The 25,429-nt window shown below is 39.0% G+C and overlaps 1 protein-coding gene across 1 annotated transcript in view; it reads right to left on the minus strand.

Moving 5' to 3' along the window:
- Nucleotides 1–25,429, minus strand: part of ARHGAP18 (Rho GTPase activating protein 18) — a 68,319-nt gene that overhangs the window by 12,698 nt on the left and 30,192 nt on the right. The window contains exons 2-10 of the mRNA XM_081998052.1: nucleotides 24,606–24,805; nucleotides 22,065–22,300; nucleotides 19,213–19,285; nucleotides 13,579–13,748; nucleotides 11,181–11,346; nucleotides 8,354–8,445; nucleotides 5,634–5,711; nucleotides 2,683–2,842; nucleotides 51–133 (exon numbers count right to left, since the gene is read on the minus strand). Of these exons, the coding sequence (XP_081854178.1) occupies nucleotides 51–133; nucleotides 2,683–2,842; nucleotides 5,634–5,711; nucleotides 8,354–8,445; nucleotides 11,181–11,346; nucleotides 13,579–13,748; nucleotides 19,213–19,285; nucleotides 22,065–22,300; nucleotides 24,606–24,805 (1,258 nt within the window). The remainder of the gene's footprint in view (nucleotides 1–50; nucleotides 134–2,682; nucleotides 2,843–5,633; nucleotides 5,712–8,353; nucleotides 8,446–11,180; nucleotides 11,347–13,578; nucleotides 13,749–19,212; nucleotides 19,286–22,064; nucleotides 22,301–24,605; nucleotides 24,806–25,429) is intronic.

Genomic DNA, 25,429 nt, shown 5'->3' on the forward strand with positions numbered 1-25,429 from the left:
ACAGGAACACACAAAATATTTGTGCAGGAAAAAACATTAGCAATTCTAACCTTCAGAGTGTCTCTGTTTGCTTCAGGCAGAAGGAGAACCAAAAGATTCAAAGCTTGCAGTTGCTGCTTCTTCGTTGGAAGATCTGCCAGTGAAGCACATGAACCTCAGTATTTTAAAACTGTCATTTGTCCTCTTCAAGAAGCATGATTTCAAAGTGGAAACATCTTGCAAAATGCTGAATGCATACACATGGCTAATTGTCATATTCTGACAAAGTACTAGCAGACCCTTGTTTTCTCATTTCCAAATGTTCATTTAGGATTCAGTTGCAGTATGACTCAGCAGTCTTCTGGAAATATTTTCTAGATGCCTTGTGATTCTTTATTTTGCAATGTTACAAGAAGAAATAGCTAACGGTTCCTCCCTTCTTGAGCCTGTGCCCCAACATATGAAAGGGTATATTCAAAACTGCTTTCACAGTTTCTCTGATTGCCTTAACAGTTGCATGGTCTCCCAAGTCACCCACGGAGAATGAATACGATGTGTTGCTGAATAAGGCAGGTCTCCAGGGACATAAGCAGCAGCAGCAGCTGCAATGGCAAACCAGTGGGGATAAAGCCAAGAGCAGAGAAGCTTCACACATATCTACAGCAGTGAGTGCCGTACCAAATGTGGCAAGCTATCATTAAAGAAAAGTGACATTGGTTCTGCCTTTTATCCAGTTGCTCAGCCTCACATCATTCACCCAAGATGCAGGACAAGTGCATCTCCTACCACCTCCTAGAAGAGCTCCTATGTTCTAGCTCTGTTGAGCAGCAGAAACGCCCAACATCCTCTCATGTTTGTCACTTGTGATAAACTTCCTCCTGTCATGCTTTAGAGGACATGCTCTGGCAAAGTCTTCTCAGCAGATTCCTGATGAACCAGGCCATACATAAAACAAGTGAAGAATGAGGTACCTGCACTTGACATAGTTTTATCACACTATCTCAAAATGCAACTGGGCTGTTCTCATGCATCCTGCTGGCATTCCAACTGAACTGCTATTTCAAATATATTTCATCCAAATCAGTCTGGGAGATATCGCCAAAAAATAAAGTTTGTTGGTGAAATAAAAAAACCCTTGCTGACTACTTTCTACCATAATAAAAATTGAAGGTTCTGAATAAATGAGTGATGAATAAATGATATATATAGCCATTTAAAACATGCAAGTAGTGATAACAGCGTATCTACCTGCTCTAGAAAGACATACATTAAAAGCAAAGCTTAAATTTAGGTGCAAAACATAGTGTAACAATGCTCAAAAACCAATGAGAATCAACCTTTTCCTAGCAAAATAAGCAAAAATACACTTGCAAAACAATTAAAATTTGTTACTTAAATCAAGGTTTTCTGTCTGTTCACCTAAGTAACAATTGAATTTTAGTTGTTTGAATTACTTAAATTAACAAACTAAATTGTTTAAATTAAGTTGTTTAAATATTTAATTCTAACCACACTACTTAGTCACAGTATCATGAAAAACACTGATTACTGTCACAAAGATGGCCCTTTTTCTCTAAGACCTAATCTCATTACATGTAACCAACAAGACAGGCAGACAATGGGAGCACTATGAAGTGCTATGCCTGTTTTGCATCAAATCCTTTGGCTCAATGTAGAAAGTGTTTTGGATCCTGGCATCTGAGTATTTTCTGGGTAAGTAAAACCACATAAGCCTTCAGACAGCTCAGGAGCAGCAAGCAGAAACCCTCCTGGCTCCTATCAGTATCCGGTAAGTGGAACAACCCTGAGGAACTGTTTGCTGCCAGCATCATTTGAAGGCATTCTGGACAGCTATAACTTATGCTCAGTACTGTAAAATCAACAACACTATGTAGCTGGACTAAGCATCAGCCCCCTACTCCCACCAACTTAATGGCCTTGAAAGGCAGCTCACAACCTGGAGACCGACACACCCACAGTTTTTAAGACTATTCATCTGTCTGCCTGTCCATGGGAATTCCCTGAAAAGTATCCCTTAGAAATGAGCTATCACTCTGCCTGCAGACAAAGGGAATAGATGTTTCTGAAACTTGCACTCCTGTGCTGGCTGGGAAGTTTACGTCTGTGGGTTCTCGCTCCTGATTCATTATCACCAAGCCACTCTCTTTCAATTACAAAGAGTATGTTTGCTGCCTTGGTGACCAGTTGGCAAGGAGGACATTTTCACAGGAACTTGCTGATCTCAAGGGACCAGGGATGATCAGCAGTTCTGACTATTCTGCTCTAACTTTTCCTGTTGTAAATGGATAAAATACCCTAAATGGTATAAATTACCATTTGTTAGATTTTTTGCAGAGCTACTATATCTTTTCTGTTGTTTTCTTTTGAAGTAAATATTGTTTATAGACTGATACCATCACACACAATTTCCTTACATCCCATATATACCTCTTAACAACTATCAGAAACATCTTATCAAAAAGTGGCAGTGTACTTTCATTTTATGTGTAAACTATTAAAATATGTTACATGAAAAATGCTATTTGTACATTAGCAAAAATATGGTCAGTCTTTTCTCAGGAGAAGTCACACTGTTGTTATTCAGTTTCACAGATTATTAGCGAAAATACTGCTATGGCAAAGAGGCACTTTTCTGCACTGGTATCAATTCTTCACAGCTGAGACAGAAAGGACATTACTCACTCTGTACATCTTGGAAAGCTTTGAGATATTCTACAGTGAGGAGTGGCTGAGGAAGTTCACGGATGAAGAGTTTTAAAAGACTTGCTGCATCATGTTGCTTTACGTTCTCCCAGTTGAAAGTCCCTTCATAAAATTTTGCTTCCAGTTCTTGGCAAAGACTCTGAAAGGCAGTAGATACAGAAAGCACCAATAACACTTGGCTGCTGGAAGTCATGCATTATATATACAGCAATACTTTCCATACTTTGAAAGGGGGGAAAAAAGGTACATCTGAAATATCACTTAACTTCAGCTGCCGCTGACCTTTTGCTACAAAAAGATAAATTTGGGATCAGAAGCACTGCAAGCAAACACATAGTAATAGGCAGCAGACAGTCCAATCATATAGGAAGGAATTCCATGGGCCTGCCTCAGGGCCATATGGAATATACTGTAAGAACCAGCTATTATACTCATTCATGTCAGGGTCATGACTTTCCTACCCCCAAAATATTTAGATGTGGCTGATACACATAGGAATTCTGCTATGCTGTAATGCATGCATGTAATGCATGCCATTTTCATAAACAAATACGGCAATTATGCGTGTTGACACACAGTTTCCTATCAAAACACACACTAAGGTGAGGCTGTTTCTCTTTTTTAACACAGGGAAAAGATCTGCGTAACTGGATAGCTGGACGTCTTGCCATCTACAGGGAACTCCATGCCGCTGGGTACATACAGCTTTGTCTGGCACTGTATGTCAAATGCGCTCTGTGGAAGGGGACTGTACTGTAAAACATGAGGTTATGCAGCAGAATAAACAGCATTGAAGGTCTCAGTGATATCTCATAACTCTGGGGCTGGGAAAGGGTGAGATGCTGTTGGCAGCAGATATTACCATATACACCTGCCCTACTCCCATGGCAGTGCTGTTACTGGGCTTCCAGAGATGTACGGAAGGGAACACAAAGACTGAGTCCTTCTTAGTCCCCCATTAAGCATCAGTCCCAGCCTTGCACCCCTTCCTTTATTTCCCAGTCGGGCAGAGTGGGAAGTGGCCTCAGTATAGGGCCAGAGTCTCTGAGGCACCTCTCACACATTCCTCCCTTCTTCTTGCCTCAGTTCTTCCAGACAGGAAAGGAGGACAGATTGTTAAAGTATGTGAGATGAAGTGAGGGGAATTGCTATGGAAAAATATGGCCTTAATTATTTATCTGGACAAGAAGGGCACATTGGACAGAGGATACTAGATACATTTTAAGATACTGTTCTCATTAAATTTAACTTTGTCCAAATGGAAAATGGATCTATTTTCAAAGAAAATGTGAACACTCAGGTCGATATAAAAGTTGGATGTTCTCAACTGTCCTCCAGAGAGGTCTTCTGTCTCCACTGATTATGTAGGAGGTTCAAAGGTGCAAAGATCCTAACTCAGATGTCTAAAGTCAAGTGGGTATGATTTCCTGCTCATCAACAAAAGCAAGCTTTAGAAATAGAGATGAAAATTCTCCCCCCGAGTCTCATCATCTCTTCCATCCACATTCAGACCAAATCACTGTGGCAAATGCAGTATTAAACATCTAGATAAAATGAATTGTTTAATCTGAGAGGCAAGGGCCTCAATGTCAAGTATGCATTGTAATGCACCAATGCTTAGATTTTAAGGTAAACGTATTTAACTATGGGGTATATGCAATGTATTTTTTTAATATAACTCTAAAATCTATAGAATAAGATAGCAAAATATTTTTTCTTTAGATTATCTGTGCCTTTCTATAAAACCACATAATGAGGAAAATATTTTTCTATACAGGAAAAGAAGTTTAAAAAAATTAAGAGAAAACATCAGTCCTTCAGCATGCTAAATTCTTTGGTTTTCTATAAAATTTTCTATTTGAATAAGTAAAGGAACTTAACATCTTTGCTAACAAAACAACTGCTTAATTCAAAGAAGCAGCTCCTGCAAATAAAGAGGTAAAAAATTAATGAAAGTCAAATAGTGAATGATCCCCTGCCTGGAAAATTGTATTAAACTGATAAAATCAAAGAATAAAGAAATAAACAAAAACATTCCCAATTCATTCCAGTATGCAGAACTGATGAAAAGTGGAAAATACAGAATAGAGGAAAATTGTACAAAAACATAATATCTTAGTTACTGGTAAATAAACAAAGCCAATTTCCATACTATTTCCTTCTTTCAGCTGTTTCTAATGAACCAGCTGCTGGACCGAGTTCTACATGACAGAGGCTGGCAGACGTCTTCGGACAGCTGAATCCACTTAAATGGTCCTTTCTGTTTATAATTTAAGGCCAGTTCAGACCGTCTTTTTAACACATTGACTCTTGGCGTGAATCATACTGTGTATTTAGTTTCCTGCATTAAGGCAAATAACTGGGGAAGAGTCTGCATGTAATTGGCACTCAGTCTGCAAAGTGTCAGTGAGTATGGACGTGCCTAACAAGATTGCGCTTAGTGAGCCCAGTAGTTATATTGTCGTTCATAAAAATAAATGTGAGAGGTTCTTCAGTGCATGCTGGCTGCCTTCCCCTGTAACACACGTTAAGTCTAGCTATTAAAATAGGCTCACTATGCCAGAGAAAAGCTTCCTCCTGGAGTAGAAAGCCTATGTACGAACTGTTCAGATGACTAAGCTGGTTCAGGGAAAAAGCAAAAAGCTGGAAAGCTCGTGCCAAGAATTAATGAGATTTTGGCACAACTGAATTTGAAACGTAGCCTTGACTCTTCTTCAAACTCAAACTCCAGTCTTCTCCACAAAAGTACCCTGGATGAAACCATCAGCTTCCTGGCCAATAAAACTCAGTTTTCTTTGTAAAGAGATTCTGCTTTCTGTTTTTGAAAATTTTCAAAACAACCTGATATTAAAATATATTTCCAAAACAAAATAAAATCAGCAAGCACAGTTAAGTTTTTGGGGATGTTGAAAATCTGTACAATGTTTTACCTTTACTCTTGTTGCAACTCCTGGTATTCTAAGAAGTCCTTCTGTTTCCAGAGTTGTCTCTTCTATCTGGGCAATGAGCTGTCAAACACAAAGTAAATTGCATGAATGAAGATGCCAATTAAAAATTACTGATAAATAGTTCTGATATACCAGAGCCTTTATGTATGCATGTGTGTGTATGCATACATTTGCCCATGCACATATATAACAAGTAGACACACACACACAGTTTACAAATGGATTACAGTTGTTGTAGACATAGAAAAAACTTTTAATAGGGCTCTTACCTGTTTTATGAACATTATTAAAGAAGATTTTGTCTGTGTTATTAAAAAAGAAAACTGTATTTTTTTTAGACCTCCTTTGGAGACTGAAGCCTTTTTTTCTTAAAACTAATCTGTCTTCAGAAATAAATCCCAATTAGTATCCTTGTTAAAACATCTCTGAATCAAAACAATAGAGGTAACATTAGAGTACTAACCTTCTCCCAAATACTCTTCAGTACAACTTTACCAGAGAAGACCTAAGTACTTTTAGGCTTTAAGGAAGCTTGAGTTTTGAAAATCCTGGCATTCTCCTAAGAAACACAACAGTTTGCAATCCTACATGTGGCTTAGATAAATTAGTAGAACTTCTGTAAAAATACTTAAAAACCATATCCTAAATTCTCTAAAAGATATACCTAGAAGTATTCACTGAAGAATGGATCTAAGAGTATTCAAAAGAAATCTGTAAACGTCAAAAGCTGATGACATCATTTTAGCACAAATGGTTCTCACAGTGTTTAACTAGGGCAGTGCCTTTGTTACATACCTTCTTGTGCCAGCTCTTGAGTAAGAAAAATTATGCAACACAGTTGTGTTTTCTCCAGTTACAGAAATTAAAGGGGGTTTACCTACCACTGTATTTATGTAACTAATAAATGCCATAAAAAAGATTGGACAGAACAAGCCACAAAGTTAGAAAACAGCAGTAAAGGTGTCACGCTGGTATATTTTAACACTTGGTTAAAAAAAAAAAAGAAAAAGTGCTAACTGGCTGCATCCAACTCCCACTGTACTGGGCTTACACCAGAGCAGCGGCTGCCACCCTCACCTATAGGACACAAAGACGCTGCGGGCATGCTGTGTGATTTGCCACCATCACCATGTCTAGGGGGAGGCAAGGCCTGGTGGCACTGCCAGTGGCCACAACTCCTTCACACACACTCACAAGTGTGCCCTTGGCAGGCAGCAAGAGGTGGCCACGGGCCACCACCAGCCTCCTGCCTATGGGAAATCCCCTCTTCATCTCCATGCATGGCCTCATTAACAGGTCAGGGACCTGCATTACTATCAGCAGAAATTTCTGGCGGAGATACGTGGCTTGGTATTACCCTCAGATTTTCCAGTTGGAAAACCCCTAGGCTAAATTATGTCATTATTTTTAACCGTAATTCCTCAATGAAATAAAAAATAGGTGAATCTTTATTAAAACATTTTTTAAAATTTAGCAGCCTGCCTGTTAGCTTGGTTTGTTTCATTTCAGTGATAACCAAGATACATTTAAAAAGCAGTATACACAAAAATGTTCTTTCTTACACTTTATATAAATTTCATATTCTTTGGAAAGCACGTGCTGTAGAGAACAGGCAGAAGAAATGGGAAACTTTTTATTTTCATATTCTCATTTAAGGAAAAACTGTATTCCAAATGACACCTGCACCTTGCAAAACAAATCACATCTATAAGCTAGAAATGTTTATGTAGAATTTTCTTCCTGAAAAACTATGCTTACTATGTTGCTAGGACAGCACAGTGATCAATCACTTTTTGTCATTTGATTTCTTTTTTTCTAGATAGCATCTTTCCCAGGAATGTATTTTTATGATCCTGAGGAAGTAATTTCTGGCATGAATGACAATAGTTTTGACAGAGTGATGCAAAACTACTTTGAGTTTTCTGTTTCTTGAAAAATAACTTAACAAGCAGGTCACCCAAACCTACTGAAACGATAATGACACAGCACTGAGTTTCTGTCAGTGTTAGGACAGGTCCACACACTGTGGTCTCTCCCTTCTCATGCAATGAGACCTGCATGGGCAGTAAATCCAGGGCCTCCATCTTTCCCATTATCATCCCCATTACCATGATATGACACAGTCCCCCATGTACTAAAGCAACAAATCTTCTGGAAAAGGGCTGCTGCCGCCGCCACCAGAGGCAGTTATCCAGCCTGACTCCCACCCCCTAGCCACCTGCCTTGTGGCCCAAATCACTTCTGAAAGGAGAAAACCATTTGCTAGAAAGGTAGGTTCAGCCTGTGGGCCAGGGATTGAGAATTTCTAAGGAATTTCAAGTATTTGCTCTGAAAAAAATAAAGGGCAGCCCTACTAATGATGTAAGTTACACCACCTTTATGAAATGGAATTTGGCTGCAGTGGGTTCTTACACCGATTGTTAGTTTTCACAGGCTTATTAGTAAACTTGCCTAAATCACGGAGACCAGGTTTAACAAAAAATGAACTTTAATCCTTTAACTCAAAATATGTCTGATACAAAGCAAAGTATCACATTTACTGAATTAATAAGTAAAGCTGCAAATAAAAGTTACAATAACTTTGATTGATTAGAGTACTATACTGAAAACTGTGCTACAAGGAGCAAATAAATCCAGGACAAAATGTTATTTGTTTGTCATTTGCAGGCATGTAACTAGTTGGCTTGTTCATGCCTTCTTACCTTCTGAAAAATCAATGGGATCTTGGTCCCTGGCACCTTCTTCTGATCCTGTTCCAGTAAAACTGACAGTGGGACACCAAACAAGCCAGAGTCTGAAGAATAAAGCAAAAGAAACTGAGATATTATCCATATCTGTTCCAGTGCATGTGATAATGACATAAACCCACATTTTTGAGGCGATAAGCCTATTCAATACATTCAGAGCTATTGACCTTTTGTTCAAAGTGTTTGAATGTCTTCATCAATCAAGTTATTACACAAAGCATTCTGGCTAAAAGGATTCATTCATCTCTTCCTTCAACCATAAATCAGGAGTCTTCTGTTTTGACTTCAAATATGCCTCCACATATTCTGCAGTACAGTAAAGCAAACTGCATAAACGAACCATCTACATGGTTCTGGTCTGCAGAATGGGAGTGATGATGACCCTGCAATGCAGATCTTCATCACTCAATGCAAGTTACTACAGTTAAGATGCAAATGACATGAGTAAAATATCCAGAAATTTGTCTACTAAAATGAGACAGATGTAATTACCACCCAGAGTTACTCTGAACACTTCTCGCTATGAGGGTTTTGAAAGAAGAGTTTTTCAACCCCTGTGCTTTTACATTATACAGAAATATCAGCAGGATAGCAAGACCACCATCTCACCAAAGGTGTTTTGCTTTTTTTTTTAAATAAAAGCAAAAGTACAGTTAAGTCCTGGTTAGAAAATAACCTTTACAATAGTGTTAAAGCAATGTAAATTTAAAAAAAAAAAAAAAGAATCTAGCCTTAGTCTTCAAGTAAATGGGAATCCCATGTGTTTATGGCCTAGCTGAATAGAAGTGAATGACCATGAAGAGAGAGGTTTACTAGTAATGACTAACCTAAAGTTTGCTGACATAGAACTTCTCTGTCAAAATTAGTGATAATTGCTGTATGTGCAATTTTTCTGAAACAGCATATAACACTATGTGTAACTCAAAATTCCTGCTTGGTATATGATGCCACACCAATATCGAACACAGAACAGCTGTAATTACTAAAAAGATGTAAGCCCTTGAGGGAACGCGATATATGTCAAAGAAACAACAGTCTCAGTGCCAAATCCGGGAGTTCTTTTATCTCTACCAGCATAAAAAGTCTATCTATAAAATATGTAGTGACTGGTACATACACTCAATATCCATACCCCACAGTTCTATCACCTTGAAGATCTTGTCAATAATAAAAGTTTCTACTGAGATGAAGTTGGAGAAACAAACTGTAGGAGCCCATAGAAAGGCAGGGCTGGGCACAGCATGGCATTCTGCAAGAATTATGTTTTCATCATCTTTACGTGCTCAGGCACAAAGGGGAACAGCCAATAGATCCACCATTGTATAAATCAATTGGCCAGACAACACTTCCGGAGTGAAGAGGTGAGGGTCAGGTAGCTCAACAAGGCACTGAAGGCATTACATTACAAAAGCAGATTTGTTTGGCAGAAAGAGTGACATGTTACTGTCTATTTCCTACACATTTCCATGAGTCTAGCCCATCTTTTTTAACTTTTAAAAACTTTTTTAAAAGTTTTTAATCAATTCAATGTTTCTCATGACTGCCTGTCATTCATATAATAATGCTAGGAATGAAATGCAATTAACAATAAATTTGGTAAGAAGAATCAATTAAAAATAAGACCAAAAATGCAAGAGAAGAAAGTGTTTTGTCTCTGTTTTCTAGTGAAAGCACAAGCACTTCTGCAAGAAGAAAATGCATTTAAGGGATGAAGGTCTTGTAGATGTTTCTGTGTTTGCCTTTTGCGTTTAAAAAGTTATTTTCTAGTACTGTAACATGAAGAGCATATTCTGAAGAATCTACTGTATCTTGCTGTATATCTCTCAACCCTCTCTGTTGCATTCAATTATTTAAAGTGAGCAATTGCACTGTCACATTCACTGAACCTTGACAACAAGGTTTTGGCCAAAGCAGACTTGTGATTAACTGGTAACACATTTCAAGCTCTTGTAAAGCATTTAGCAGAAGTCAGAAATACAGAAAACAAACAAAGCACTGAAAACCTCTAGTATCTTGAAATTGGTTTCCATGTGCCCTATGTTCCCCAAGAAAAGCACTGTGCTTATATGTACGCTCCAATGGCTTGCAGAGCAAAACCGTCTCAACATCCTCTGCAACAGCCCAAATCTTCCACTTGATATGATGCCATTCAGCATAAAAATTGCATTATGGCCTGAGTAAATACTGGGTGGGCAAGGCCTGTGTGACACAGGAAAGTTTGTACCAGGCAGAAGAGGAAAGCAGGTGACAAAGGCTCCCAGCATCTCCAGCCGAGGGCAATTAAACAAAAAATGTCAAGTAGAATCAGAGAATCACTGAATTATTAGGTTGGAAAAGACCTTTAATATCATTGAGGCCAACTGTAAAAGTAGCACAATATCTAACATCAGGAAAGCAGGAAAAGAATACCCAGAAAGAGCACATACACGTGCCCTCCCAGGGAATCTATCAGCACATACAAACTTCCATGAAGCAATTCTTCCTGCGCAGCACGCTCCTAAGATAGCTCGCCTTCTTCACTCCTTGGTTTATCTGCTCAGTGACTGATGTGAGTCAGTAAATTTAGACAAAGAGCACAGTCCCATACCTGGAGTGACTATATGCATGAACTTGCTTAAAGTGTGCCTTCAGTTAAGGCATATAATTAAACGCTGCTCAGGACCTATGTTACTACTTATATATTAATATAAATTTTCTGCTGGAAAATCAGAAAGAATCAGATGCATTTGTCTATTGGATTAAAACAGACCCATTTGGTTCAGAATATGAAACACCAACTCACCTTTGGTTTTGATTTTTACAGCTTTTTGCTGCTTGAATTCTGTCCCGAGTATGTCATAAAGAGCAGTTAATTCAATCAGTGCTAAAGAATAGACTTTCTTCATGTCCTGAGGAGCCAGGTCACCAATCTTTGTGGTACCTGTTTTGTCCTTCGGCAGCCTGAAATTCTAAAAGCAGAGATTTGCTGCAGAGTGAATAATCCAAGTAATAACAATTTACTTAGCTCAAAGGCTGTGCTTCCTTCAGGGCACAACCTTTTGTCATGAAGTCTGCTGTTACTGACTAAATCACGGGAAAATCCCCCAAATAGGTTGAAAAGCAGATGATCTTAAAATCATAGGACAATTTAGCTTCCTAGTGACTTCTGGAGGTCATCTAATTCAATTGCCTGCTCAAAACAAGGCTAAATTGAAAGTCTGATCAGGTTGCTTGTTGCAATGTCCAACTGAATTTTGAAAACTCCCAATAACCTCTGTGGGTACCTGTTCCAGTGCTTAATGCTCTCAAGGGGACTTTTTTTACTTTGCAAAACAGAATTCCCCTGTAGTCACTTGTGTCCATTGTCTCTTGTCCTTTTGCTGTGCACCTCCAATAACAGTCTGGCTTTGTCCTGCTTGTAACCACCTCCCACCCCCCCACACCACCACCTTCTGCATCCTTTGCAATTTATGGTGGTGGAAATGGCACATGAACAATCTATGCACATACAATTGGGTTAAAAATCCCTCTGCACTTATGCACACAAAATAACATATTTGGCTGCCATATAAATAATAATAAAGGGGATCCCTTCTTAGGGATGGAGGATCCTTAATTATGGCTCATTTCTACTTCACTAAATGCTCAGAAACTGCAGTCAGAGACCAATATAAGGAAGTGTGCCAAGAGGGCGAGGGATAGGGACTTCCCAGCTCATAGGGCTTTTTAATTCCACTTCACACCAGCAGGCTTGTAAGAGAGACTCTTGCCTGTGCCTGACATTAGCAGTGTGCACGACTCACAGCAAGAAGTTTGACAAGACTTTCTTCCATTTGGAAAGATAAGACTATACTTCAGAATTATTTTCTCACCCTGTACAAACCTAGCGATAGCACAGATGAATTGGTGGTTATGCTACATGACTACAAGGCCACCTACTGAAACATAAACATCATTTGCAAATTGTAGATATACAGTCAGTTTCCCGCCTTGAGGTTTCATTGACTTGCACAAACATGTACGTTTAAAAATAGTTGCCAGTGATGAAGGTGCAACAAATACAAGTTGTAGATTTAAAGAGGTAACTCCCTTCCTTTTCCTATCATTTTGCCACTCCTTTCATCACTGAAGGAGAAATCCCATAGCCATGTCTTTGAGCAATCCTTTCATAAGCCTAGCTAAAAGTATAGCTAATGTACGTATTATGAATATGTATATGCATATATACAGAAGTAAGTCAGAGTATAGCTATCATTTCTTTGTTTTAGGCTGCGTTAGAGAAACATGCCTCAAACACTTTAGAATCCATTTCTAAATACCCATTAGTGTCTGGTTTATAATGTTTAAACTAGGATACATGGGTAATTACTATTTGAAGAACTGCACATGTCCTTATCTAATTTAAGTGTTTGAAGAACTGTGAAACATTATTACTTCAGACACTGTTTACTCAGACATGTTTGCATACACTGTTAGAAAAAAAAAAAGACATTTTTCACACCAGTCATTTGTTTACAGGTCATGCATAACTGCATGTTCATGAACTGCTAGGTCGAGAGACATCCTCAAAGAGATGCCTGAGGATCAACAACAAAATGCCTTGGAGGATCTCCTTTTGTATTTATTTGGATTAATTCAGAATGAGCCTTTTTTTATTAAGAGTTGGAAAGTAAAACTGAGCATAAACTAATCCTTAATTTCCTGCCATTTGACTTTAGACTTCTATAGACCATTCTGTTCTTCATTTTCATCCCTCACTTGCCTGCACTGGCTAACTGCACAAGGTTTCTTACAGGCATCCATCAACCCTTTTTAAATGACAACAGAGATTTTTATTACAGAGGTAAAGCATCTCACCTCAGACAACAGGAAAAGGAGCTGTAAACAAATAAAGTAAGGGCACAGTTTGTGTACAAGTACCACTAAGCCACTATTCCAGCTTCTATTACTAGTCCATTATTACTTACACAAAGTGCATTTTGCTAGACAGACAGTGACATAAATAGGCATAAAAGTAGTTATTTCCATGTTACTGAGAATACTGTTCCCAAAAATGAGTTATCTTGAAAAGGCTTCTCTCCACGAAGCTGGATCTGACAATGTTCTTCTAAATGTAATCCACCCCATATCAGATAAATATAATCCAAACACTACCACTAGTAAAAACAAAAGAATGAGAGCAATAAATAGGAAACACCTACCGGGAGAAGAGTGTCACCCCCTCCACCCTTGCACATTTTGCCTACTGAGCTGTCTTTGAGATTAGCTGCCTGTTCTGCAAATGGTATCTCCAAATTGATGTCAGTGTCCGAAAACGGCATGTCTTCAAGTGGGCTCTTCTGCTCATCCTTTCCAAGATTGAACTTTGGACCTGAAAACAGAGTAAAAAAACTAATAATCAACAGCAGCACAATTAAGCAGCACTCAGCGCATGAGAGTAAGGTTAAAACCAAGTAGAAGTTAATGCTGTGCAAGGGATGGACTTTCATCGATTCTCCATTTTTTATGTCAGTTGAAATTTTAGCTTCTTAGAAGGGTCCATCTTTTGTGGTTTTTCTTGAATAATTCTGCCAAGGCATAGGTTTTTTTCCCTATTCATCTATTTTGGAAAGATAAAACAATCCACCTCAAACAAACAGCAGATTCCAGGATCTTCCAGAGCCAAACAGCTTTAGCATCAAAAGTTTCTTGCCAACAAACACTTTCCAGCCTCAAAGACTGTAACATCCAGCAACCAAACCAGTAATTCGTTCTGCTATTAAAATTTCAAAAGCAGAAGAGAATGTTTCCTCTATGATCCAAAGCATTAACATCTGGGAATAACAGATCATGTCCTTGTCCCAACATTCTTGTCCTCACCTCAGTCTGAAGAGTCTAGATTCCTCAAAACTGTTTGGACATGTTTCCATGATACAGGGAAGGACTAAGTACACAACAATGGCCTTAATTCTCTTTCTTTGTTCATTAAAGGAATCAAACACTAGACAAATTTACAACTGTTTTTTCGTTTAAAAATAAAGAAAAAAATGAAAAAAGGGAGAGGCAGTTCTGCTTTTAGAAAAAGAAGTAGTCTAATTTCATAGAAAATCAACCATTGATTTTCAGTCTGAAGTTAAAATAGATCATGAAAGAAGCAAGAGGAAAATTATATTGTAAATAATGCTATTTAATACAAAGCACAAAGATAATTTAGCCAGAGAAAGATTCTGATCTCTCCACCATCTCTCTCGTGATGTGGTACTTCTTAAAGGACACATCCAGTATTAGGTTGCTTGTACAAGATATTACAAATACCTTGCAAGTATTTGTGATGAAATTCAGGCTTTCTTAAAACCAGCACAAATCAAAACAAATCAATCCTGCTCATTTCAACAGGACCATGATTCTGCCACTGGCTCCTACTCACAGGATACTGCAGCCTGTTCAAAGCTCACATACCACAAGTGCAGGAAAAGCGTGATGGAAAAGGACATAGGTTGAGGAGGAGAACCATAAGCAGTGCACATGCTTTGGTACAAGAATATTGTGTAACAGATTAATTTCTCTACACTGCTGTGGGAAATTTTTGTATGGCCTGGAATAACTATGCTAAGCCAAGCCAGAAAAAAATTCCCAGAAAATAGTTACAGCTACAGCAACATTTGACCTTGAAGCAGGGGAAAGGCTGCAGATAGGCTGGTTAAGAGAGAAGGTGTCAGGGAAGTGCTGCTCTCCACTGATATTTCCAGCGGTCTGCAAAAGAGCTAAGCTGCAGGCATGCAACCCAAAAAACATATGAAGCATCAAGTTTTAATAAAAAAAAATTATACTAACTCAATTTTTTTCTGAATCATATCTGCATCTAATTGAAAGACTATACATAAAACAAGCGTAGTCACTGATATTCTTCAGGGTGAGTCCTGAAAATTACTTCAGTCTGTCAGGGCAAAACTCAGGGGACTTGATAGGCACGTGGCTGCAGCCACCACAGCCACTCTCTAGTAGGGCACAGTGCTTTACACAACCACTCCCACTTCAATGTAATTATCTAGAGTTGAGACACTTCCAGAGAGAGAAGGCAGATTTGAGTTAACACTCTGACTCTTCTTAAACATTTCCAAATTTTGCCTGTTGTGTGTGTTACTCATCACTTGCTCTTTCCAGAGTGGCTTCTGCTCACTTTCCATAGACTCCGAAAGATTAAGTTGATCCTGAAACTAGAGCTGCTCCTTTCAGTAAAGAGATATATGAGACCTCAGTAACCAAACATATGCAAGGTCAAATTCATCCCTGGCTTCAATCTTTGGTGTCCCTGTGTGCATATCTGTATACATCATGTAAACTGTTTAATGCATCCAAACTAAAGGAAAACAGCTCCGCGTCCCCCCAAGACTTTTGTCATGCTAATGTGGCCTATATCTGACCTACATACTTCCTACCAGCCTGGGAGGGTTCTGATGTTAACAATAAAGCAGTAGCTCCTATTTCAGTCCTCTGGTCATATGAAGGTGCCCTGGAAAGCAGATGTCTTGGTAATGCTGTGCACATTTTAAAGGTCTGGAAATGCTGCTGTTGTGGGGAGTTTCTTCTTGGTCATATAGCCTTGTTCCTGTTGTTGTGCATTCATTAACTAAGAAGCAGCTGTAAGAGGAAGCAGCTTTGGTGTTCTGCCAGCCTGCCAAGTGCATGCAGTATTTCATGAGAGAAATGCAAGTGTGATACAGAAGAATGTAAATATTGCCTATAAGGATGTGGAAACCATATTTTATATTAGTCCTGTACCCTTTCCCTGGTTCACAGTGCTATTTAAAGACCACATAAAATGATGGGAATTCTTCAGGAGTGGGGTGGGGGTTACTTTTGGTTTTCTTTTTAATAGGACATGGAAACATCAGAAGCGACAACCTTGCCATTTCCTAGTTTTGCTAGCAAATCTAAAGTATACCCCGATGCAGCTATGCTGATAGATCTTAATTAATAATTGGAAAGGTAGAACAACTGATTTTTTTTTGATTGACAAAGCATTTCTCTAAAATGCTAATTCATAGATTATTTTAGATAGAAAATAAAAAACTTTTCCTTAAAACTCTATCACTCTGGCCATAGATTCTTCATTTATCATGTAAAATGAAAAGCAGAAACAAACTCTTCAATCAAAAAATTACAACCACATTTCAGTCCTTTTCCCTACCAAGAAGCAAACATTATAGCTCTTTTCCTTCATGTTACACATAGTACACACAATTCTTTCATCCATTTGCCAGATCATTATGCTTTGAGGTTGCCCTTATTCAGAAGTTTTATCTTACACTCTTTCCCTCTAGCTAATCGTGTGTGTTCAGAAGGACAACTGCAGTCCCACAGTAAACTGACTTTTGCTGTTCCTCTATTTAAGCTAAAGAGTATTTACCTTTTCATCTGCATTATTCTTTCCTTTTTATTTCTTGAGATGTCTCAACCAACATGGATATTTACTCCTTTTCACAGGCATCCAAAGATAATTATTTTTTTTTATTTCGTAGCTGTTGAACGTACTGCTAGCTTTGCAGGTCTTTAGTGAGTGTTATGGATTGTTAATGTGATAATAATGTCTTTTGACAGCTTAATACATGATTCTGAATTTTATTTTCATTTCCACATTCTGTACATACATGAAACAAACAGGCACTTAAAGGCAGTAAGGGAGGCTTCTTCCAAAAAAACCTCAAATAAGCATCTACCAACAAAAAAATCTTAGGAACTCACTAAACTGTTCTGTTTGAGCAGGATCAGGCAGAAAAGAATAAAAACGTAATGGTTTTGTGTTATTCCCTGAGTTTGCTTACATTGATTAGGCAAGAAACCAGGTGTGTCAGACTTGCAAGAAAGGAGTGAGCACAGGTTCACACAGCCCACACATGCTCTAAGAGCAAACCATTATCATCTTCAGTCTGGCAGAAGCACTTGGGAATGCAGCATTCAAATACAAAGTCAGGAACAGAGTCATCACCTTTGGAGAAAGGCAGAGTCATTCATTCTAATAGTTTTAAGACATGTCCATTTAAGCTTTAATTTTTTATAATGTCCAAGATTAAATTTGTATTTTTCAGGTAAAACTGGTATTACTTCTCTGTCAAAGGGGGTTTCCATTTTAAAATAGTATCTTTGGATTTGGATTTCATAAATACTTAGTATCTCTGAAATATCAGGCATTGTTTACTTTTTGTCTTAAATTCATTCATTGTTTGTATAACACTAATTTGCTCATCATTCTGGAGGAACAATCACAAAACAGCACTGAAACAGGTGTGGTGCTCTTAACACCACTGAACTTGCATGGTTTGACTGCAAATTGAACTGATTTTTTCTTCCTGCTCCAACCTTGGAAGCAGAGCCTACTTTAGCATGTTGACAAGAGCAGAAGTGTATCAGGATGTAAGCAGGCTGCATTTGCCATCCACATCGCAATCTGTGCTGAAGAGAGCTAGCATATGGGATTTGCCTTTCAGAACTTCCCATTTCTGAAGGGTTCATCGGGCCACTGGAAAAAAAGAACCAGATGTGATAAAAACTCTGTAATAATTGCTTGGTAATTTTCCAGCTCTGAATCCTACAGTGTGTGGAAGCCTGGCTCAGCACAGTGCAGTTTATTGACACAAGCACCAAGTATCTCTTCCTTCCCTTGTGCTGAACCAGCAGTCTGGCAGTCCTCCCAGTTTTTTACTGTTCTTACTGGAGTGAGGTTTGCTGAGAGTGAGGGAGGGATGGATTAACAGCACTTCTGGAAATTCACAGATTTGGTGATATTCAGGGCTGGTTTATATTCATCTCTCCCCCTTCAACTTCCATACATGTCCTGTACCGTTTGCTGCTGTTTTCTAAGTCTAATTACAGATTAAGTAACTTGCAGTAGGGAACTTGAGCTGCCTGCCTGCCTATTTAAGTGGCTATAGGGTTCAGTGTAACACCTATGTGATATCCCATCTCCCAGAAGAAGAAAAAAACCTCATCATAGAAACAATGCAGAATAGCAATGCAGTACCTTAAAGCTTAAATGGCTGCCAGTTAATGTCCTGATCTTTACAGTGATGGGTACGGTGGTATAACAGACATGGTGCAACCCCTACTTCGAAAAACCTAAGATGATGCAGGGCAGCCACCCTTTTATTATTTGACCTGAAGAACAGCAGAAAGCTTTGTCAAAGTCTTTCATCAAAATTCATACTCTCAAAACAGAAACTATGGAATCAGCTAAGGACTTCTGTGATGCTCTGTCCTACTGGGCAGTGAGAGGGAGGGTTCTTCCATGGGTACTGCACCCCCTTTTGTGTAATCACACACTGTTGAACCCAACCCAGTCCTACACAAACAGAATGCTGTTTCCTTTCCATTTTCCTGAAAAAGGTGCACAAATTTTTTCTTCCATCCCTGTTTTTCTTTCATTTTGAGCTGCAGATACATAGCTAGTTCTTACTTTTTTTGGATGTTTATAGTCCATTTGTTTTTGTTCTCTTGTATGCACTGATGAGCTTATGTACAGTGCTTCATTTCCTGTACTGTACAGCAAAGATAAACCAGAAGGGATAAATTAAGTATCAGGAAAGACCTACGCATAAGCTATGAGAGAAGACTTCTCCCAGATGACTCAATTATATGATGATCACTGGTAACAAACAAGGTTTCCCAGACGGCTCAAAGGACACTATCTACAGCCACTCTTAAAATTTTACACCACAACACAGGCCAGAACAGGTTTCTCATAAGAATCTCATTTTCTTCTGCTAAAAAGTTACTTGAAATATAGGCCTATGTAGTAGCCTCTGCAGAAAGCCTACAAACCAAAAGAAAAAAAAAAGCAGATAGTTGTTTGGCATTACCTTTTGTTTCATCTTGTGCTTCATTTTTGTTTTCAGCTGTTCTCACAGTTGAGGATTCATTTCCATCACAGACCTAAGAAAGGAACAATAAATATGCATGCCTGTAAAAACCAAATGCATGGTTGTAGAAACTCCTTTGACTCTGTGTAGGACTTAAACACATACTCCTGCAATTCAGGTGTATGCAGAAGCACACCTGGATGTTTCAGTAGAAAACCCTTTGCCAAAGTCTAAGGGGTTCTGATATCTAGGTAATTAAAAAGAAGTAATTAAGTCCATTTGCCTTATTCCTAAAAGGCTAAGTGGGTAGAAGACTTAATTTTCCAGAGTTGCAAAGAATAAGAAAACATTTTTTTTTTACCTGAAGCCATAGTTTGCACTGGAAAGGATATGGAAAGGGAACCTGGATGAGACATTATGACCGACTCAGTCCAAATTCCCTCCTCTTGCAAAATCTAACATGGTTGCCTCCCCTACAGAACGATCCCAACCCTTTTGCAGAGCGACCTGACATTAATGTATGTGCTTACAGCTTAGATTCCCAACAGCAAAACAAGGACACTTAGAAGAGACAACAAAACAGGGGAGGATTTGAACCATCTTCTCCTTTCTATAATGCTGCACTACCCAGTCTCAAGATTTGCCACATTCTGTGAACTGGATGACACCTACTATAGCAAAAAAAATATTTCAGAACATGTAGAAAATCTATACGCAAACAGACATATATATGGGTATACAGCTACCCATATACATTTTTACACAGGTATTCTTTTTATTATCTTTTTGGCAAGTCAAATCAACAATGAGTGTTTAGCATTCTGGATTCTTAATTGTATTTTACTCAAGTACTGTACCACTTCATACTTACTCAGGAAAAAAATTCAAGTTTTAAAGATTTCTCCTACCAACACAAATCTGTATATTTACTTTTTTTAGAAATCAGGGATCTTGAGAGGTGGAAGAAGATAGCATGACAGCCCAGAAAATTATTACTGTGTCACAAAGCAGTAGAAGCAGACTGGGAAGCTGTCAAGGTACCAAAAGTCTAGCTTCTCTTTGGGAATATGGCAGGAAATTTAGTAGAAACATCAACACAATTGTTGCATTGATGTGAAACATCAACACTATTGTTTTACCTTTCCTCCTGCTTCCCTCCAGGTGAAGGGAGGTTACAGGATTTTTGGAGGCTATTATTAAACTGGAATGATTTCATACAGCTGCCGATGGATTCAGTCCTCTTTTGTTACATAAAAAGCATTCTAATGATGGGAGAGTAACAAAGCACTGAGACAAGTTACCCAGGGAGGCTGTAGAAGCTGCTTCACTACAGGCTTTCTGTGACCACAAGCAATGATTTCTGAATAATTATCTTGCTTTGGAGAAAGGAATGCAGTATAGGTTTGGGAGCCTACACTTGTATTATTTTATTTTAGTCAAGGAGACAGGTTTAGAATGGCTCTTCTTTTTTCCAGTTATTTCTATATTCAATAAATACTCTAACCTTCTATTTTATACATTTTAAATGGCTACAATCATTTGTCTGTTTGCATTACTTCTTACTGATGTCATCAATATCAAAACATGTAGTTTAAGAGACACAGAAGTCTACTGAACACTGTGGCATATGATTTTCAAACATTACAATGTGTAGCTTAAATACAGGAACATGAGTATTTCTTGTGCTTCACTAAAGTAACATACTTGAAAGGGAAATTACACTGCTTTAAGCTATGTGACATTTCGCGTAAATTGCTCTGCTATTAGATCTTGTAATTTTTAGATGTAGTCGATTCCAAACTGGATCCCAGAAAGCTTTTATGAAGTTAATATCCCTTCTACAAGCACATGCAAAGCAGAATGCTGAAAGGGACATTGTGCCTCCAGAACACACATTTGAGCTTACAAACCTCCCACTACATTTCACCTCTACTGAATTTGAAAGGAGTTCCACCACCACTACCATTGCGCTGAACAGCAGCGGCAGCAGCAAGAATGAGGGACGGGGCTGAGGTCACGTAAACCAGTCGTGCACTTCCATCAGGTCGGAGTCTTCTTATGGCTGAAGATCTCATTGCTTTTGGGGGAGCAGACAGGACACATATGCTTCTCCACAGAACAGGAATTCTAATCATGGTCTCCATTTCCCTCCCTGCCCTTTCCTGCGTATAGGAGATGAACTCTCCCATCCCATACCCCGTGAGAGGAAACTGGGACCCTTCAGGACCTGTCAGAGCAACCTCCCACACACAGTTTAATGACCCACACAGTACGGGATCTAAGTCCCAAGCTGACGGGCATAAAGACCTAGCCAAAATAGAGGAGGTTATGTTGATGTGCCCCAAAATAGAGGAGGTTATGTTGATGTGCCTTTTTTTTCCTTTTTTTTTTTTTTAAAAAAAGAAACAAAAGCACCAGTAGGTTAGAGGTACTGCCCCCTACCTGGCAGACCCCTCAGGATGGCTGCAGGGCAGTACCACCCAAAGATATAAGTGGGCTTTTGGTAGCCCTTTGGGTGATTGTTGTCATAAGCTTTCCATCTGCATTAAAATTAATTCAGATTAATATCTTGACCATGGAGCGGCTGTTTTACTCATCACCTTTAAGTAACACAAGGCCAATATACATACTTTTTTCTACAGACTAAAATTGCTTAGTGCAATGTCAAGTCTGGACCAACGCTATTCCCATAAATTCAGTTTAAAAATCCCTTGGAAATCAGTGAAAAGTTAGACACAAATCTTCTGGAAGTATCCCTTTTGTGTCTGTGCATCCCTCTCCTCTCCCCTCACCCCCACCTGTCCTTCTCTTCTCTCTGCCAGAATCAAACAAAACAATGGACAGGAACTTACTTTTCCCTTTGAGTCATTTTGTAACCTGAAGATGTCTCTGACATCAGGAATCTGGTGCTGTTTGTTTTTTTTCCTCATGGTTTGTGTGACAGTCTCTACTCGCTTTTCTACTGCTGCCTTCTGGGTTCGGGTCAGTGTAGACAGAAACACCACGCTTTCCAGGGAGTCACCAGAGCTCTCGCCGAACAGATTTGACAGACCTGCCTCCTTCAGCCATTCTTCTTCCAGTTCTCCCTCTGAGCAAGGCGAAGAGAAAAAGGCATAAACGTTGGCTTTCGAGTACTGTTAATCACACTGGATGTTAATGAGATGATATAGTTAATGCAGTTCACAGGGAAAGTACTAAGGGGATCTCCAATTAAGAACAATTGCTTACACTATCACCAGTTGGAAAAAAGCTATTGTTTCTAAAGATTCAAAAGGGTTTACATTATGATGTCAAAGCTTTTAAAATAGTTAATCCAATACAGAGTGCTACAGGGCAATCTTTATAATAACCTACAGCACTTCTATTAAATCATATACCATCTTATAAATGTACCTAGATATAAATGTGTATGGGGAAGTCTGAAAGGCTCTGATCATTGCTGCTTCACTGATTTTTAGTTCTTTTTAGCTCCCTTACTGACGTGGTTCTGCCCACTTTTCCTGATACATTAATCCTACAGCCCTCCACTAGCTCATTTTAATGAAGGACAAACTAGGTTACAGGAGTCACCTTAATGCTATTTTTTAATCAGTTCTTACGACATGGTCTCCAGGCTGCTGACAGCCCACAAAACAATTGTTGCTTTAGTCTTATAGCTGATAAGGTATCCTTTATTGACAGATCACTGCACATGAAAGAGGAGAAAGCTATTAAATGCTGTCACCGATGGCAAAACTTCTGCTTCTGAAATCAGTATCTCTCTAATGATACTTTCTTTAAAACACTAAGTTCTATCTGTAGCAGCCGAGCTTGTGCTGAATGCCAACAGTCCTCTCAAACATTCAAGCAACATTTCCCTTTATCAGATACCTAAAAGTACTCCAAAACTGGACCATCAACTTCACTATTGACTGCAGTTTCCCACAGTGCCCACTGCACATCCAAGTGGGCACCTGAATATTAACAGCATTCAGAAAACAGACACAAAATTTTAAGTATGAATTTTGCTACAGCCGTGTGGCCAAATCCTCAGTCTCTGACAAAACTCTCTCAGATTTTGTTATTAGGGCTGGAAAGAAGGGCTACACCCGTTCTCCAGAGCAGATGTGAGCAAAGTGTATCTCATCTCTCCCCTGTCTTGCCTTTGCATGGCCACGTCTCAAGCAAGCCCCCACCCAGGCAGGCCAATCGGCCAGGTGCAGTGTCCTACACGTTCAGGAGCACTTGTACCCAAGCGAGGTGCTGCACATTAGGCAAGCTGTGGGGCAGAGCAACATCTGCTCGAGCTGATCAGCTCAACTGTGCTGACTTGCTTGGGCTTTATGCCTGAGTCAGTGGCTTGAGCTGGAGCAGTAACTAGAGGGAAGGCGGCTATTTATAAATAAAAAAGGAAATGGTGGGTTTTGGAGTGCAGAGCCTGAAGGCATAGCTGCATCAGTGAGCTGGGGTAAGAGAAGAGGCTCATGCACTGCAGAACGATGGGCTCTGCTGCTCTGTAGAAAGCCCTGCAGCTGCATCAGATACCCTGCTCTCCAGGCACATGGGCTCAGAGCCTTGCTGCTTTCTCCAGAGGGCACGCTGCTACCCTCTTCAGAGCACCTGTAAATAGTGGCTATGTTTCAAAAGGCCTAGGGAGGCAGAAGTGCAAATCCCTTTGAAAGCTAATAGAGGACATTCTTCTCACTCATGTAGAGGCCACAACAAAATGCAAAACTCACCATTTTAATTTACTGAGACTGTCAGCCTGTTGTAAGAATGGGAGAGAGGCTGACACTGCACTGTTCAAAAATAGTTTTTGAGAAGAGTGGAATTAAGGTTGTTACTCCTCTTTTGCCTGATAGGACAAGAAAAATAAAAAAATTGCCCAACTTTTGAGATCACGCCCTCAGGAGCAGCACATAATTGATGCTTCTGAGAAACAAAAATAATACAACTGAATAGTCACAATAGTTACAAGCGTCAAAAGTTACTCACTAAACTTAAACTGGTTAATCATTTGCTCGTCTTCTAAAGCATGAGGTTTCTATCCACAATAGCTACAGTAATGAAGAGCATACACAAAGAGTGAAAGGGTAAGCTAGTTTAACAGTAAACTGCAAATAAAGCTTCAATTATTGTGATTTGCAAGCACAGGCACCTTTCTGATGTCCTGCAAACACCATTTAAAGGAAAACCAGCCTTTTATTTATCTGCGATACAATTCTCTTTCAGGGCACTGCCTGTTTCTGGCAATATGCATCAGAGGCAACAGAATTTTCAAAGTGGGTATTCATCAGAGTGACCTCCTTTTTGATTTAAGTATGTTTGGTGGGTGCCATTTCTTGAAATAAGACTTAAAGAAAAATCCCTAAATCAGCATACTGATGATCATTTGCAAGAATGGATTTCATTACCATCTGGCTCTTTCACTACAAGCGCTACTCGTTCCTCATGGTTATTTCCTCTGGTTGCTTGGATGTTTTCAAGTTCTTTCCAGTAGTCATCCATAGACAGTTCATCCAAGGAGTCCTGGGATCCTGACCGGTCAAACGATGCTCCATCGGGGGTCTTCTTGGAATGGTCATGGTTCATTGTATACTGGCCAGACCGACGGCTATGAACATAAACCAAAAAGCAACTATCGGTTAGCATTTTAAGATACAGGATATATTCATATCTGTGAAGGCAGTTAGTGATGAATTGTGTCAAAGTATTAAAGCAAACAACTGTCAACAAGCAAACCAAGATATTAAAAATTACTTTTAATATCTGGAATATATTTTTAATTTAACATTTCTGCTATATGTATCTGCCAACCTGGAATGGCACAAAGGAGTCTGTATTAAAGAGGAATCCAAGTTCCAGTAATCCTAGTTACACCAAACCTCTAATTCAGCTCACAGCAGTCAGTTCCACAAACTTCATTGTACGTATCTTCCTAGCATTACCATTCACAAAGAATTTTTCAAAAGTGCCCTTCTGTCTGAATAAATTCTTATAGCTTGACAGTACCCTTACTTTTTTCCTTTGCTATTCTGCTTTTATTTTATATTAATGTTTAGTCTGGTATCTACGACCTTAATTGCACCTGGGAAAGGACAAATTAGAATTACTGAAATTACAGTTTCTGAAGTAAACAGGTGAATCCACATGTTTAATAAAGGCCACTATTTGTTTCTGTGTTGCTTCCTCTTTGACCAAAAGCTTACCGTTTTTATAGTTTGATGTTACTACTTTT

The sequence above is a fragment of the Phaethon aethereus genome, assembly GCF_964289735.1.
Source record: "Phaethon aethereus genome assembly, chromosome: 3".
Taxonomy (NCBI): Eukaryota; Metazoa; Chordata; class Aves; order Phaethontiformes; family Phaethontidae; genus Phaethon; species Phaethon aethereus.